The following is a 16,225-nucleotide window of genomic DNA, read 5'->3' as shown; positions in this document are numbered from 1 at the left end:
ATCAGCACGAAGGATCTAAGGCCAACAAGCCAACACTGCAGCCTCTCTCTAGCTGCTCCGCCGCCACCATCTTGCCTTTTGATCTTTGCTGTGGAAGAGTCAAGGCCTCCCCCAATCAAAGCTGAAAGAAAAACGGCTGGATGCAACGTCACTCCCGCACTCAGGCTGCATGGTATAACATTCTTTTTCTAATTCCTTTTTTACTTTGGATTTCGCACCTTTTTTCAGACGAAATCGACAGGAAAGAAAGAAAAAGAATGGTGAGAGGAAGAGGAAAAAGAAATGAGAAGAATATGCTTGTGAAGAAAGAAACCCGACATGGCTCTTGCAGGCTTGCACCCGCTGCAGGCCTTCACTCGAGGCCCAGTAGTAACAGGCCGAACTAGTTGATCAGTCCGAACTTTTCTTCCCTCTTTTGGAATGGGGATGCAGGATTGATGCAGGATGCGGTTTTCTCGCCTAGTCTCAAAATGGTTAACCGTACGGACAAGGGTATATGCGAGTTCTATTGACCGGGATGGAGAATACAGGAGGTCGGCAAGTTGGAAAGCATGCAGAGATGATCCTGGGCGCCGCTTTGGTAGTTAGTGTGGTAACTTGTAATCTTTCGCTGTTTGATACGGCATTGCGTCTTTATTAATAGCAGCGGTACGTATAGAGCTCGCTGACGGTGGCCTCTGGAGGGAACACTGCATGTGGGATGGCGGAACACGCCCGACAGGTCTCGAGCAACATTGTCACACAGGGCAATCGAAGCCTCTTTTCTCCCTCTCTAGTGACAGGGCAAATGAAGAGTTGTAGTCCGTAGTCCGTCGGTAGTTGGCGGAGGCTGAAGACTGACGTTGACGTCGTTTTGATAGTCCAGTTGCCTAACTGATCAACCAACTGGTGAGCCAACTAGTTAACTACCTACCTAGGTACCTAGGTAACGGAGTGGACAGAGCCGCATGGCACATGACCGCCAGCGCCCGTTTTCGGCCATCGACGACGTCGACTTTTACCCCAGTTCAACGACATCCAGAAGAGCAGACAGCGAAGAGTCGCGCTGCTAGCTGCGTCGATGCTCGATGTTAAGTTACGTACTCGAGTCCCACCTGGAGGCCGGATAATAACCCCAGCCCTGTCTCAGATTCGCCTGGAAGACGCTTCTCGCAGTTGTCTGCATGCATGGCCTGCCGGCGTCCAACTCTTTGTACTCCAGTTCTGCCACCACGATGGCTCCCCAGAAGCACATCGATCATAACACGATACGATATTCGTTAACTATTGGCAGGGCATTCCCATGCACGAGCAAGTAATACATGCCCAGAAAGGATATCTTCACGCAGGCGAAGAAAGGCGCATGTCTCACCGGAGAAAACCCAACCAGTTACCGAGCGACAGTCTTGTTGTACCTGCTTCAACGCCCTGCTTGAACTACAGAACCCATAACTATGGGGTGTATACAAAGAGTCGGAGAAGCCAAATATGGGGCCTTTGGCCAATGCTCGTTCGTATCTTCGACTGTTACTCGCACGCCGCCACACCACCCTCGCCAGGAGAAAGTCAAGCTCAGCCCGGCTGGACTAGAAAACAAAGCAGAGGCAGAGTCCCCGTCATTATCTGCGGACTCATCAGACGGAGAGAAAACCAGACAGTAGTCAGAGACATTTTTGCAGCTTGTTCGTCCCGCCCGCTCCATACAGAAATTAAGGATGTTTTTATCAAATACAATCACACAACCCGCCCGTCCTCCTCCATCCAGCGTCAACCGCCGACCGAGAAAGGACAAGAAATTTCAGGCGACTGTTGTGCATAAATCGTCGCGTTCATACAAATTATGCATTCAGTCATAATAGAATAGCCGTGCTGCATCACTGAAGGTACTCAGTCGCTTCACTCGACTTTGTCTGTGTCTTTCTTGACAATCAAACATACCGTTATCCCTTAATCTATAGTAACCCAGCAAATCCTTCGTGGGTTTCCCTTCCGCACTTACTTAACTAATTGCCCGCCACTGATGTGAATATGAACTAACTAGCCCGCCATTATCTAGGCTTGATCTTTCGTTAAGTTTCTCTCCATCTTGCTGACTGGTCACTCTATCGCTCCTGAACTCAATGTACATACATAAATGTGTACTCCACGTTTCATTTTACAGTTGATTCAGAACGGAGTATGGAGTATAATGATGTTATCTTCTCGTATTGGACGAAGCTGCCCACATATATCAAAGTGTCTCTATTAATAACTGCTAGGCAGTATCAAAGTGGGATCACGAAAGTCATTGACTCCAGAGGCCGTGCATTATGGTTAGCCCGTCCATCATTATCCACCAGTCAACAATTAACCCGGACCAAGAAAAAAGACTTTGAAAAAATCGCTTAAGCCAGTGATCACTCTTGATGCGCTTTGGGCCGGGCCTAAATTCCGCGGACAGGGATAGACGTTTTCTTGCAGAGGGTCAACTCACGCTAGTAATTTGACTCGGCGTGCATCGGCGGAAGAAGGTAGAAGACGGACATGCATGGGACTACTGTTCCCTTCCAAGGTCGTGAACCAGAGTATCCCTGGATTAATCCAGGCACAAAATGATAGATAGTGGGGAGGAGTTGGCCTGGGTATACTGAAGATGATGCCCTCTGAAGCCAGTCATGCAGGTCTAGCAAGCAGGTATGACAAGCAGCTTCCTTCAAGGTTGGCCGGGGTCCAGGGATGGGAAGACACTCAGAGTGTGTCGTATCCAAGGCAACGTACGAGCCTCTCTCCGCGAGGCTTCCAGGTGGAAAGTGTGCTTGGGTTGATCGTTTGATCCACTATTGGTCACTGCCAACGAGGCTGACTACTTACTCCGTTGGCACCAGTGAACAGAAAATGGGTAGTACGGAGAATTTCAAAATGCACCCAAGTCTCAACTCAGCCTCTCAATGTTACTACGTCAGCGTCTTGTTGTTAATCCTGCCTGGGTTTGCTCTGCGGATGACATGGTATTTACGGTATCTCCCACTCACTCTATACCGGAGACCCTAAGTATGCGGATGCGGGCCTTCCGAGCTTTTCGTCCAATCCTTGCTAGCCCCTCCGTTCATACATATTCCTGAGCTAGGAGTATACCCTGGGTGAGCCCCTCAGTACAGATTAGTTACATACTTTTTTACTAGATTGGATAATGTTTCCACTCCCATGCTCTCCGGCAATAAAATGTCCAGAAATTGGGGCATGTGCATGACCTCGCTCCTCCCCGGGCATGCTGAGATCCTTGCCTTGTCATGACGACAATGTGTTGATGCACCTTGCTCGTCTCTACTAGGCAAACTATAGGATGGGAGGTGGTGATTATATTATGGATATCACCTAGTCTCAACGATATAGATGTCGAGTACTCCATTTACGGAGCACCCCTTCGTTGATCCAATCCACTCCGCCCACGGGAGTTGCAATGGACCTGACTCTTCGCCATACCTAAATTTGAAGAGCGTTGGCACTCTTAGACTACTGAAATAAACGCCAATGGTGGAATATATGGATGGCGTTCACTTCGTGGATTGCACGGTTAGATCCGTTTGGAAAACTACCTATAACCGTGAAAACGCCCTGCAGACTTGGCTTGCCTAACCCATGAAGCTCTTCCATAAGCCATTATCCGTACCTACATCCGAAGCGGACAATCCATACTCCATACAAAAGCGATGAACCAGGTGTCTCATGTACTCTGTAGAGTCCTACAGGTGCAAACTACCCTAGGCACTCTTCCCCGCAGCGAGAAAACATCATGCATCGAATATCGACCCCGAGTAAAGAACTACTCCGTACCTAGTCAGTTCTCCCTTGCCTGCATCCACCGCAACCATGTATCCGAAGACATAATACGATGTTGCCGCTCAATGTTGCATTACCTCCCAGCTCCCAGCCATTCTTTTCTCCCAGGGCAGACAGAGTACTCCGTAGTGGTAAATTCCTGTCTAGGGACTTGAATCGACGGGCCGACCGGCTGGGACGAGATGCACGGAGTGATAGTTAATGCGCAAATGGGCTGAATAAACGCCCCTTAAAACTAGTGTTGGCCATCACTTCTTCACCATGGCCGCATCCGGACGATTTCTCATGGTGTCTGTCCAACCAGCCAACGCAACAAAGAAGGGAGAGAACAACGAGTCGAGAAACTGGACAGAAGAAATGGTACTCCGTACAGAGTGAGAATCTTTCAATGGAGAAAATTACCCTTGCACAGCAATTCTTGGCTGTCCAACCACCTTGAAAAATATGGTGCGCTAAAATCGACGGCGCCAGGGACCCCCTGCAAGTCTCCATGTTAGACACGCAGGATGAAAAAGCAACCTAGCTTTAGGGGCCAGCCATGGGAACAAACAAGCGGCATGGTCAAAAGGAAAAGACAATAGAGGGCAGGCTGTCATTTTCCACATCCAGGATGGGATGGCGTCGGCCAGCGAGGAATCATGCAAGGAGTTAGTGGAGTGACTACCTCTTCGTACTCTGTCCTCGATATGGCACCTCTTCCCCCTGGCTAGATGGAGGGGACAAACTGGTTTCTCTGAGAGTCCTCAGCATACTCCGTAACTACTGAGGCCCGCAAAAAAGCCATTTGACGTAATTGCCCACCATCCTATATATATGTCATCTTTTTATATGAGAGCGAAGTCGAAGGATTTTCTCCCAGCGAGAATACTGTGGACGAGTACAGAGTATGGAGTAGTCGGTTCACAGGCTAACCAGTGAGATCACCTCTAGAGTTCCAGCCCAAGCATAGTTATCTCAACTTGTAGAGGCGGAAAGGTACTTGCGACCCGGCAACCTGTATGGTCGTGTCTCAACGCATCCTGCAGCACTTGGGATGCATGTCAATAGATGAACCTACTGATGGATACGGCCTATCACCGCCAGCTTCCTTCATGACCAACGGTTAACGCCCTGGCCCTTGTGGCTTTTGCCATTTTCCTTGCGGCTTTTTTAGCTTTTCCCTTTTCTCTCTTCTTGTCTTGTCTGATTCCTGCGTTATCAACCCGACCTTTCAGCTGGGATAGTCGGGGGAGGCGCTCTTCCAGCTTTAGTCCCGCCCAAACGGCCACTGCCACCAATCCACCACTCTCTTTATCATTACTGACTACTAGCTGATGATTCTTCTGTTCAACTTTTCTTCTTTACTTTTTGTTCCCTTCCCCTTCCCCACGATTCTGTGACTTGTGAGGAGAAATTAGAGTTGTTTTTTTCCCACTGTAAGATCTCAGATTGATATCAGCCCTATTCTGGCACAAAACCTACTCCTGTATTCCGTACGCAGGACCTTCTTCGCCGAATAAGTTACGGAGTAGAAAATTCTCCATCTCGTTCAGTCAGGCGTCGTGCTGGTTGACACGCTCCAGCCACCAGGCATTTCCTTCACTCATCAGGAGGACAAGGTGCAGCGATTCAACTTCATCTTTCGTCTGTAGCGGCACCATCGTTTAACAAGCGCAGATACCATCACTTCAAGCGCAGATTAGTCTAGAAACTAGCCATGGAAGCGAGATTCTGCTAGGCTGGTAAAGTGTTCTGACCTGCATATCACATCACTACCTAATCGCTCGAATCTCGAGTGAACAGCAAGCGGCAATTCAGCCTCTTTGACTGGCCTTTAACCCTTTCAACCATCTATTTCACTCTAAGCGATCACAGAGATGAAGACATTCAAGGCCATTGTAGGCCTTGGACTGGCCTTTATCCCCATGGTCCACTGCCAGGGAGATAAAGTCCAGACTAATGTCGAGATTTGTAACTGGTATCGGTTCAGAGGTATGTACTCATTGGCGGTGGCTCACTCGGATCTACCAGAATGCTGCTGACACCTGCTATCTACAGCTGGTGTTATTCGTGACACAGTGTACCTTGACGGAGGCTCCCTGACATGGCAGCGGTAAGCTTCTTTAACAGTACCATTTGGTCGTTACAGTTTCCCTGACAGGCACGACATATAGCAATTTCCAAGATGGCAGACCGATCCTAGACAGAGCTGGTAGGGAATTCTTATCATTGAATGGATCACATTTCCTGTCACGGACTGGCTAATTCAGGATGTAGGCTCCGAGTTGGATGACATGTTCACACTGTCGTTCAACTCCTCTTTTGATATGAAGACCAATTTCACCGACCTGCTTGGCAGGATACCGCGGCTTGCTGGAGGAGGCGCAAGTCTTACTGCACCTCTCTACGTTGATGGAACGATGTTTTACAACAACTCCACGCTTCTTACTTATGGGTACTTGCTCCTTCTCCCTTGCTATAAATCCCGATTTCGCATTTTAACGAAGAGACTATGGTAGTGGTATCACTCCTAAGCCACTCAAAACTCCCACAAACTCGTCCCTCTATGGATACAACGCCTATCAGTATGGCCCTTTTAAACCAGCTTTCAAGCCTGGCGCCTTCCTGCCTCAAATCCGTGAAGATGTCACCCGTTATATCACTCATGGTGCGGGTGTGTCTGTTCCAAGCGAAAACAAGGGATACTACTTCAGTGGACGTCAACGAGAGAACGGAGACGTTATAGACCTGACAAACAAGCCAGATATGACAGCTAACTCTCTTATCTCTACCGACTTATCCAAATTCGATGAGCCAAAATTTGCCAGTGACAATCTTACAGGTGTTACTGGACGATCAAGTGCGGAGTTGGTTTGGCTTCCAGTTTCTGATGGCGTCTTGGTCGTGATAGGCGGCGTTACCAATCCGGAAGCTATACCCTCTCCGCCGCTATCTCAGCAAGAGAAAGAGGAAAATGTAAGCCTTTGCCTGGTCCTTCGTATAATATTTCTCAACCATTAATCGATCTTGTCAGGCTAAGAAAGATCCCGCTTTTATGGAAACGGTTAGCTTGTATGATGTTGGCACTGGAGAATGGTAACTCATCTAAATCATTTCCTAGCAAAAGCTAGAGTAGTCACTGACTTGAAGCTAAAAAGGTACTCGCAAAAGACTGAAGGCGATATACCACCAGCCTCGAATTCATTCTGCTCGGTCGTAGGCGAAGCAGAAGACCGAAGCTCATTCAACATCTATATCTACGGTGGATACAATGGCACTGAACGTACCGTTAGGCCGTATGATGATGTATATGTCCTTTCCATTCCTTCGTTTACCTGGACAAAAGTACATACGGGAGAAAGCAACACGGGCCGCCGCGCCCACAAGTGTGTCAAACCGTATCCAGATCAAATGTTCGTGATTGGTGGCGAATATTCATCTCCAACAGCTTGTCTAACGGGACCTTTTGTACGAGTCTTTAACTTGAACGAACTGAAGTTCAAGGATAAGTATGACCCAAGGGAGTGGAGCGAGTATATTGTTCCAGAAGTCATCACCAAGAAGATTGGCGGAACGTAAGGAAACCTGTCCATTCCTGTTTCACCTTTTCTGGAAATCTGTACTAATAGTTATTATCTCTTGAAACAGTGGAAAAGGGGGTGCTACCAAAAGTAAACCAGATAAGTGGGATGACGATAAGCTTGGCGAAATTTTCAGCAAGAAATATACCAAAACCATTCAAAAATGGTATCCATTTGAACCTGCTAAGGAAACTCAGTCTGCACCGGGTACAACCAATCCTCCTGGGGAAGATAAAGGGGGAAGCGGCGGCATTCCTCGATGGCTTGGGGCAGTTCTAGGTGTTGTCCTAGGCCTTATATTCATCACTGCCCTGGCAGTGATATGGTTGATCCTACGCCGACGCAGAGAGAAACGATATGCCCCTAGCATTGGAGGAACTAGTGAGGTGGCTAGGAGACGCATTCTAGGATGGATGTATGGAATGGGACAGCCATCGCACAAGCCAGATATGACCACTACTTCCACCGAGATTGGCATTAACGACAAGCACGCATCGACGGGCATATACTCGGACTCGGGAATTGACTCGGTTGTAGCACCCAACAACCATCCTCCCTCCACCATTGTTTACTCTGATATCAACGCCCCAGAAGCCGGCAGCTCTCCAATTCACGAGATGCATGGTAAGCCATTTCATTTCATTTTAATTTATATTATTATGATAGTCACCAAAAACACTTCAACTGACATTCTTTATAGCTGGTACCGTCATGAGCCCATCAGAGCTCCCTACACCATTTAACGATACATCAGTTACTGCTCGGCACCCAAGCGAGACACCATCGTTCATTAGTCCTATATCCCCTGCAGCCTCACCATCTCCGGAGAACCAACAAGAACGGCACCATCCGGCTCGACCAACACATGGCCGTCATGGATCATCCTTCTCTAGCATAGGGGTACCAGCAACCCTTGACAACGTCGTAGTGTCTGATAATACCGAGTCACGGCCAAGGGAGCGCCGTGTATCCGGCTTTACCGAGGAGTTTTCAGATACCCATTCGCCCACCCATGAAGATGTCGAATTAGGGCACAAGATATAGCGTCATGAGTTTTTTAATTCTCTATTTCATTATTTCTCTGTTTACAATTCTACCTTGCACCTGCACTACCTATATTTTTTCCATTACCCAATAGCCGTCCATATCTCGCTGGATACCTTCATTTTTTCAGGTGATCTCTGGGCCAGAGAGTCCTTCTCACCTCATACCTATTTTTTTTTTCATTCTTACCACAAGTTTTTCCGTACATATCTAGGCACTGATGACGTAACGAATAACTAACATTTTATTCTTGAACATCTTTCCACGCCAAATGCCCATTTGATGTGTGTATCGTCGTTGGGTATCTCGCGGCTTTCGGTGGCAAGTAGTAACTTCAGCAGAAAAGTAGTCAAATGACGTAGGGAACCAAAGTAGAAAAGGCGAGAAACTGAAACAACATGTGTTGTCCAACGTGAGAAGATAGGTGTAACATCTACAACGTCTGCATTTCACGGGTTTGCTGGCGACGGAAATCCCTATTACTGCCAATATTGGAAAGTAGTGGCCAGCTTTTTTATAGTATTTTACAGTTAAAGATGACAACAATACTGGGCAAGCCAGTGGGGAAGATCGGCTACGGGTTGATGGGTTAGTATATAACGTATTGCTTGTCAAGTTGATAGGTTTAATGACTAATAACTATGGGAATAGGTTTTACATGGACGCCCAACCCGACGAAGTATGAGGACGCATTCAAGGTCATGAAGACAGCTCTTGAGCAAGGAGCCAACTTCTGGAACGGTGGCGAACACTACGGTCCCCCAGACGCAAACTCGCTGCAGCTGCTCAAAGCGTATTTTAGCAAGTACCCCGAGGACGCAGACAAGGTTGTGCTAAGCATCAAAGGCGGGATGGGCAAAGGCCACACCTTCGACGGGACAGAGAAGGGGGTCCGACCAAGTGTGGAGAACTGTGTACGACTGCTGGGAAATACAAAAAAGATAGACATCTTTGAGTGTTCCCGCGTGGACAAGAACACCCCGATCGAAGAGACGATGGCGGCCTTGCTAAAGATGCGGGATGAGGGTCTCATTGGGGGTATCGGCCTGTCTGAGGTTCGGGCTGAGACCATTCGACGGGCCGCTAAAGTAGCTCCAATCGCTGCGGTGGAGATAGAGCTAAGTCTCTGGAGTACAGGCCCAATAAACAACGGCATCCTTGACGCATGCAATGAGTTCAACATCCCCGTCATCGCCTACTCGCCTCTGGGCCGTGGATTCTTGACCGGTAAGATCCAGTCTCCCGACGACTTGCCAGATGGAGATAGACGAAAGGCATTCCCACGCTTCCAGTCAGGCAAGATTGACAATAACATGAAACTTGTCAAAGCGCTCGAGGGCATCGCCGGCCGGGAAGAGGTGACCTTGCCGCAAATAGCAATATCTTGGGTTCTATCTCTGGAGAAGAAATTCAACGTCGCCATAGTTCCTATCCCAGGCTCAACCAAGAGCGAGAGAGTGCTTGAAAATACCACTGAGCTGAGTCTGGACGAAGCAAATCTGGAAGAGATCAACCTTATCATCGCTCAACATCCAGTGGAGGGTGACAGATATGACGAGCAGGTCATGCATCTGAGTGATGGATAAAGAGCTAAAGCTGTTCCATCTCCTTTAATCAGGGCACTAGGGAATTATGGGGTATACTATCCCTATGCAATGTATTCAGCCCCGTCTTCATAGTCAATGGATATGGGTTAGATTTATCTAAGGATTTGCTTCACAAGGAACACTTGGAGCTTTGCACCTAATAATCTCCTGATTTACCGTAGAGGTACGGAGTAGATACTGATAGCCTCAGAGTGGACGGCGTTAACAGTGTCTTTAATATGTAACCCAACAGCTAGTACTCAATAATAATGATAATATTAATAACTACAAAACTCGACGTCGAAGATAAAAGCAAAACAAACTTTTATATCCAGCCACCACGTGACGTCATCCACGTGATAATCACCTGTTCTGGCCAAAAAAAGGAGAAAAAAAAACATCCGACTTTGACTGCACTTCGACTTCGACGCCGACTGCGACTTTCAAATCTTTGATATCTTGAACCCCAAAAGGCAACGTCCAGCGCTTTTGTCGATTGCATGTCGCTCGATTCTCTCCTTTAGCCTTCCGAGCAGCCTCTAGCCGCACATGACCTTAGTTTTCCCCGACCTCGTCCAGTTCTATCTGCACACCTCGATTCGATCCCATGGGCCTAGCACCCTCTATCGTCTGATATAGTGTCAATCCCGAGTGACAGGCGGCTTTAAGAGACCAGACCCCCAAGAGTGTCCAGTCTTCCCCTTTAAAGCTCTTATCATCCTTCTGGCCTGCCCGCCATGTTCAACGCTTCTACCGCTGAGCTTCCGCCGCTCCCGTCCTACACCCTTACTCCCCGCCAGCCGCTCATCGCCCCTATTCCGGATAATGTCACAATCCTCATTCTCCCTATAATCGCCTACTGGGCGCTGTCCATGATATTCCACTGGATAGACGTGAACGACTACTTTCCACAGTACCGACTTCATACACCCGCGGAGATCCTGAAGAGAAACCATGTCAGCCGCTGGGAGGTGGTACGAGACGTCATTCTACAGCAGATTATCCAGACCCTCTTCGGCATCTTGCTCATATTCTTCGACCAGCCAGAGTTCAATGGCAGGGAAGAGTATGATGTTGCCGTCTGGGCCACCCGTGTCCGCATCGCTCAGCGTGCTGTGCCCCAACTTATGACGCTGCTGGGAGTTGACGCCGTGGGCCTTGCGGCCAAGCTCTCGGGCCATCCCATTCTTGCTGCTATCGTGTCAGGGGGTCACTACCCGTTCCTGAATCAGGTGGTCACCTTGCCATCGGGAGAAACGGCCACGGCTCCAGCCTTTGCGGCCTGGGAATGGGCTGTTGGCTACGCTATATACTACTACCTCATCCCCACACTCCAGTTCGTATATGCTATCACCTTCGTCGACACCTGGCAGTACTTCCTTCACCGTGCTATGCACATGAATAAATGGTTATACAGTAGGTTTTTTTTTCTTTCTCAGTTATCAGTTTCTCATTATTCCCATGCTCGTTCTGACATATGAGACAGCTACGTTTCACTCTAGGCATCATAGACTATACGTACCATATGCCTTTGGTGCTTTGTATAACCACCCGTTTGAGGGCTTCCTTCTCGACACAGCCGGCACTGGTCTTGCATACCTCACCTGCGGAATGACCACTCGGCAGGGAATGTGGTTCTTCACCTGCTCAACACTCAAGACTGTTGACGACCATTGCGGCTATGCCTTCCCCTGGGACCCGCTTCAGCATGTTACTGGAAACAACGCGGCTTACCACGACATCCACCACCAGAGCTGGGGCATTAAGTCAAACTTCAGCCAACCATTCTTCACTTTCTGGGATCGCTTACTCAATACCCGCTGGAAGGGTGACGTCACACTGCGATACGAACGGTCCCGGACCGCGGCGCAGAAAATGGTAGACATGGATTTGGCCAGTTGCTGTCAGAGTGATGATGTACAGGAGCAAAAACAGACGCCACAGCCAGAAGCTCCCGTTGTGGCTTCGCGGGACAACGATGACGCATCTACTCGTTCTTTACTGAAGCGGAGTGTCCGCAAAACCACCAATTCCTTTTCTCCCCAGTCAGATTCGCTCAAGGGTCTGACCCATCGTCTGAGTGGCAGCATCCAGCATAAATAAACCCGTTACTTCCTCCACGACTGGTGCCCTTTAATATATCCTTTTATAATAACGCTTCATTAATGCTACCTTGACCCCCCTTCTTCCACCTAGCCGCTAGGTCCTTATACTCTTTTCTAATTTTAAGCCTGTCGATTCTTTCTTCCACTTTCACTTCCTTTTTCATACCCCAGAAGCATAGGCCCCCTGCTTTTGTTCCCTTGATTGGGTATCTCCCCCTTTTATTCCACTTATTACTACTCTTCTCTTCCTTTGTATGAATGATACGGTGATGAATTGTGGGTGGAGGCTTCTTCCTTGTCTCCTCTTCCTCCCTTGTTTCCTCTCTTTCAACTCTATCCTTAATTCACCCATATTTCTGTTCCCTTATGCTCGTACATGCCCACTTACAAGTTTAATATGTACATTCTACCTTTGGAGCGGCCCTAAACTTGAACACATTCTCCAACTTTGTATTAACAGCTGCGTTGATCGCTACAGAAAAACTCACCGTTATAGCACCCCTGAATATTCAAGAATCACAACTTGTCTTATCTCTCTCATGCGCTCACTTTCTTTCCAGCTTTTCTTGTTTTCGTTCTGAGGATTCATACTCTGTCAACTTTCTCTTCTCCTTTCGAATTCTCAGTGGGGGAATAGGCTGAATAGGCGGGAAGATATCATCGCCTCCGCCAAACATGCTCCAGTGAGTCGTTGCCTCAGACACCGGTCTCTTCTCCTCTGGCCGTGCATTCAAAGCGGCATTGCCCTCTACCAGTGTTGCTCGACTGTAGTTGGACGGCGAATAGCAGGAAGGCCGGTGCATTTCTCCAAGCAGTGATCGATACTCGGCTGCTTGCTCCTTGCTCGTCTTGGTAGTTTGTGAGCGAGTCAAGGTGGTGCCATGCTTTCTATCCTGATGTACTGGCCTGCTAACATTCACATTCTGGTTCACTTTGTCATTGCTGCTTCCAATGCGATACACACACTGGCTCAGCCTCGAGGGATGTTCATGTCCAGTTCTAGCGTGTGAGTTGGGAATGGTCAATGACCGCGATGGATGGATTTGAGAGTTTCGTCTTGCCTCGGAGCATGTTCTCATCGTTGTCTTTAGGGGTTCGCTCCTCTTAATTGGCTTGCTGCTGGTTGAATGATGCCGCTCGGCCCTCTCGATTCTATACCTTTTCTCGGGCTCTGGCTCTGGCCCTCGCGCTCGCTCTGCTGGCTGCGGCTTTTTCTTGGGCTCAGGGGCAGGAGCTGCAGTTTCTGGCCGTCGTCCTGCAGGTGGTTGTTCTGAATTTACATTGACCAGGGTCCGGCTAAGATAACAGTCGATAATATCAGTTTCAGTGTCTCTCTCGATATTAGTCGGCTGGAGGGCACTGTCTGGGCGCCGAATTGCCCCCATAGATCGTGGCCGCCTAGCTATTCGGCGTGTGTTGACAGATGTCCATCTGGCCGGTCGATGAGTGGCGTTGCTCTCTGCTCTCCTGAGTCCGCATCCCTGGCCTATAGCCGTGCTTTGTCCATGATGTAGCATGCCCCTGGTATCCCTCCTCACGGCCTTCAGTTCTAGCGCATCTTCCGCGCTGAAGACAAACATCTCCAGGCTAGACGGGCCGTGGCAGTTCATCAGCTCTTCTACCCACCGCATGAGTGGCGGTAGGCCCCTGCTTCTGTGCCTCCCTATCCGGCTGAGCAGCAGTGTCCGCATATCCGTCAACGCAGACCGGTCTCTCGCAAAGCGGCCGACCATGCATGCCTCGCATCCATCGCTCTGGTAATACCATGTGAAAGATGGTCTAATGAGGTACTTCCTCTCCACGGCCTCCCGCGTCATCCACAGCCCGTTCACGGTACGGAGGTTGTGTAGCATGCGTCTCTGCTCAATCGACAGCTTTGTCTGCCTTGATACCAGTCCGTTAAGGCCATCACCTACTTCTGCCCGTATGAATCCGCAAAGCGCATGAATTATTTCTCTATTAAGCGTCTTGTGGGTGAAGCATGCGGACTTCGAAGGCTCTCGTATGATGTTCAGCTTGTCCACCATCAGGGAGAGAATCCGTGATCGACGAAGGTAAGAAGGCAGCTCGTTGATTAAGTTAGCAGCAGCCTCTCGCTCGCTCAGCCTGTTGATGTCAAGGAACAAGACCTGAGCCAGTTTCTTGACATCTTCCCTACCCAGGTCCTCGGCCTTCAACTGTGTCATTCTAACGCAAGTGTTTGTATTCAATAGACAGTTAACCACTTCGCTTCTTCTGGTAACAAAACGCCAAAAACAAGCATTCAAACCGGATAGTCAATAATAACTATTTGATACTCCAAAACGTTGACTCTTTCTTCGATTCGGGCTCCCCTTATATCACCAACCTTTTGACCATTTACATCCAGCGAATGCTGAAAGACACCCAAAAACAAGGGAAGACGCAGCTACAAAACCAGATCAACAAAAAAGGCCATGTTGATCAAGAGCGCAGAATGTTCGCTTCTCTTCTTCCTCTTCCTAGGTTTTTCTTCCTTCATTCATACATGTGTTTGCTGCATTTGGTCAATTTGGTGCATTCTTCCCTTTTCCTTTGGCGCAAATAGACCCATATGTATATAGTATTCTGTCTTCTGGCATCACCCACCTTGTTTGCTACAACTATGGTACATCCAGCATTTAGAGCAGTTAGTGAAGCATATCTATCAAGATGGACGCTTCAAGTTTTTACACAAGGTCTGATTAGATATTCTCTTCGAGTGATAGACGTATCTCAGGGATGGGATGCCCGGCAAGCCAGAGCACAAAACAAGATTCCAGATGTTATAACTGCCGCGAGTATTGTGAGAATAAATACGGCATATTTGATCATAGAAGAGAGATGTGGTATTTCCTAGGAATAACGTATAGTATAGATAGAACGAACCAGGCACACGGATTGTCATTTACAGAGTTTCAAGTTCGAGGCTTACAGTAAGCCAAGGTAAGGGTAGTTTTTGCTTCCAAAAGAGCTACCTAGTATATAGGTGAAGAAAGAAGAAAGTGACAGGGCAACCACCGCGTCAATCTTTACAGCCGTGATTTGAGGGCAGCTGTATCCTCTTGTTTCATGGTATCGGCAAGCTTACGGCTTGTGATGTCTGTGATGGCCATATTCGTGACCATGGGGTTGACGCCGCTGGCACTTGGGAATACAGAGGCATCGGCAACGTAAAGGCCGGAAGTTCCCCATACCATACCTGTGGGGTCAACGACGCTGGTCTTTGGGGAAGTCCCCATGCGACATGTACCCATTTGATGGGCACTTGCGAACATGGACTGTTCTGTCGGTAGCGGGACGCCCGTACGAAGTTTCCTGATCCATTCCTGGAATGCTGCATTGTTGACACCTTCATCAGCTGCATCGGATGAGGGGTCAGGGCGGGTGAATGTTGGGATAGCCCGCGACGAAGACCGGATCTCTTTGGCACCGGAGACGTAGGCGATCTTTGCGGCACCAATAATGCCTTCCAGGAGATGCTTCCGGTCAAAGGCAGAAGGAGTGTAGTCGATGCGGCATCTTCCGTCGTTGGGGTCAGGGTATACTCTGCCGGAGTCCCGATCGCGGGTCAAGCTGATGAAGCCAGCCATCCGGCGAGCGTTGGCAGCAAAGACCTTGTAGTCGAGCCCGTCATCCCATGTCATCAGCGGGAGGAAGAAGTTTGGAAGCATGACGACCGCCTCAATCTTTGTGCCGTGGCCGCGGCCATCGAGGTTTTCAAAGTCGCTGACAAGGGAGGTCAAGATGGAGCCTTCCCATGGCCGAGTCTCATGGTCAAACAATGCAGACATGATGAGAACTGTGGTGCTGCTTGTCAGAAATATAACAAAAGGGGGTAGTTTAAAATAAAAGTAAAATGGGTGATGTCATACCTGGGTGAAGGTGAAGGTTGCGGCCTATCTGGGGATTGTTGAGTCCGCTACGTAGGAGCAAGAGAGGGCTTTCGAGTGTTCCGCACGAGACAATGACCTTCTTTGCCTTGATGACGACCTTTCTGGTAACGGCTGGCTTGCCGTGAGTTGCTCCAGAGGCATCTCGCGAAGTCCACGTCCCTCGAACGCCGACGGCGACCTTCTTCCCTCTGACGTGCTTCCTGGCAAAGAGCACCTTTTCAGCCTTGAAGCCTTGTGGG

The 16,225-nt window shown here is 48.8% G+C and overlaps 6 protein-coding genes across 6 annotated transcripts in view; 3 read left to right on the top strand and 3 right to left on the bottom strand.

The window, feature by feature from the left end:
• Positions 1-772: 772 nt before the first annotated feature.
• Positions 773-1,241, bottom strand: MGYG_07269 (hypothetical protein; the record flags this gene model as incomplete). The annotated part of the gene is made up of 2 exons (XM_003171220.1): positions 773-869; positions 1,084-1,241. 2 exons carry the CDS (start codon positions 1,239-1,241, stop codon positions 773-775), a joined length of 255 nt encoding a protein of 84 aa, XP_003171268.1.
• Positions 1,242-5,654: 4,413 nt separating this feature from the next.
• Positions 5,655-8,402, top strand: MGYG_07268 (hypothetical protein; the record flags this gene model as incomplete). The annotated part of the gene is made up of 9 exons (XM_003171219.1): positions 5,655-5,769; positions 5,836-5,890; positions 5,952-5,989; positions 6,055-6,232; positions 6,297-6,753; positions 6,812-6,873; positions 6,936-7,352; positions 7,426-7,982; positions 8,059-8,402. 9 exons carry the CDS (start codon positions 5,655-5,657, stop codon positions 8,400-8,402), a joined length of 2,223 nt encoding a protein of 740 aa, XP_003171267.1.
• A 536-nt stretch (positions 8,403-8,938) lies between these two features.
• On the top strand, positions 8,939-9,988 carry MGYG_07267 (pyridoxal reductase; the record flags this gene model as incomplete). Its single annotated transcript, XM_003171218.1, has 2 exons — positions 8,939-8,990; positions 9,054-9,988. The coding sequence occupies 2 exons, from the start codon at positions 8,939-8,941 to the stop codon at positions 9,986-9,988; spliced, it is 987 nt and encodes a 328-aa protein (XP_003171266.1).
• Positions 9,989-10,725: 737 nt separating this feature from the next.
• MGYG_07266 (sphingolipid C4-hydroxylase SUR2) lies at positions 10,726-12,091 on the top strand (the record flags this gene model as incomplete). The annotated part of the gene is made up of 2 exons (XM_003171217.1): positions 10,726-11,404; positions 11,475-12,091. 2 exons carry the CDS (start codon positions 10,726-10,728, stop codon positions 12,089-12,091), a joined length of 1,296 nt encoding a protein of 431 aa, XP_003171265.1.
• Positions 12,092-12,638: 547 nt separating this feature from the next.
• Positions 12,639-14,279, bottom strand: MGYG_07265 (hypothetical protein; the record flags this gene model as incomplete). Its single annotated transcript, XM_003171216.1, has 1 exon — positions 12,639-14,279. The coding sequence occupies one exon, from the start codon at positions 14,277-14,279 to the stop codon at positions 12,639-12,641; it is 1,641 nt and encodes a 546-aa protein (XP_003171264.1).
• Positions 14,280-15,122: 843 nt separating this feature from the next.
• Positions 15,123-16,225, bottom strand: part of MGYG_07264 (fatty alcohol oxidase) — a gene marked incomplete at both ends in the record, with an annotated part of 2,433 nt that continues 1,330 nt past the window's right edge. The window contains 2 exons of the mRNA XM_003171215.1: positions 15,123-15,892; positions 15,966-16,209. Of these exons, the coding sequence (XP_003171263.1) occupies positions 15,123-15,892; positions 15,966-16,209 (1,014 nt within the window). The remainder of the gene's footprint in view (positions 15,893-15,965; positions 16,210-16,225) is intronic.

Source organism: Nannizzia gypsea, genomic scaffold, assembly GCF_000150975.2.
Source record: "Nannizzia gypsea CBS 118893 supercont1.6 genomic scaffold, whole genome shotgun sequence".
NCBI classification, from domain to species: Eukaryota; Fungi; Ascomycota; class Eurotiomycetes; order Onygenales; family Arthrodermataceae; genus Nannizzia; species Nannizzia gypsea.
This window is presented reverse-complemented; position numbering and strand designations above follow the sequence as displayed.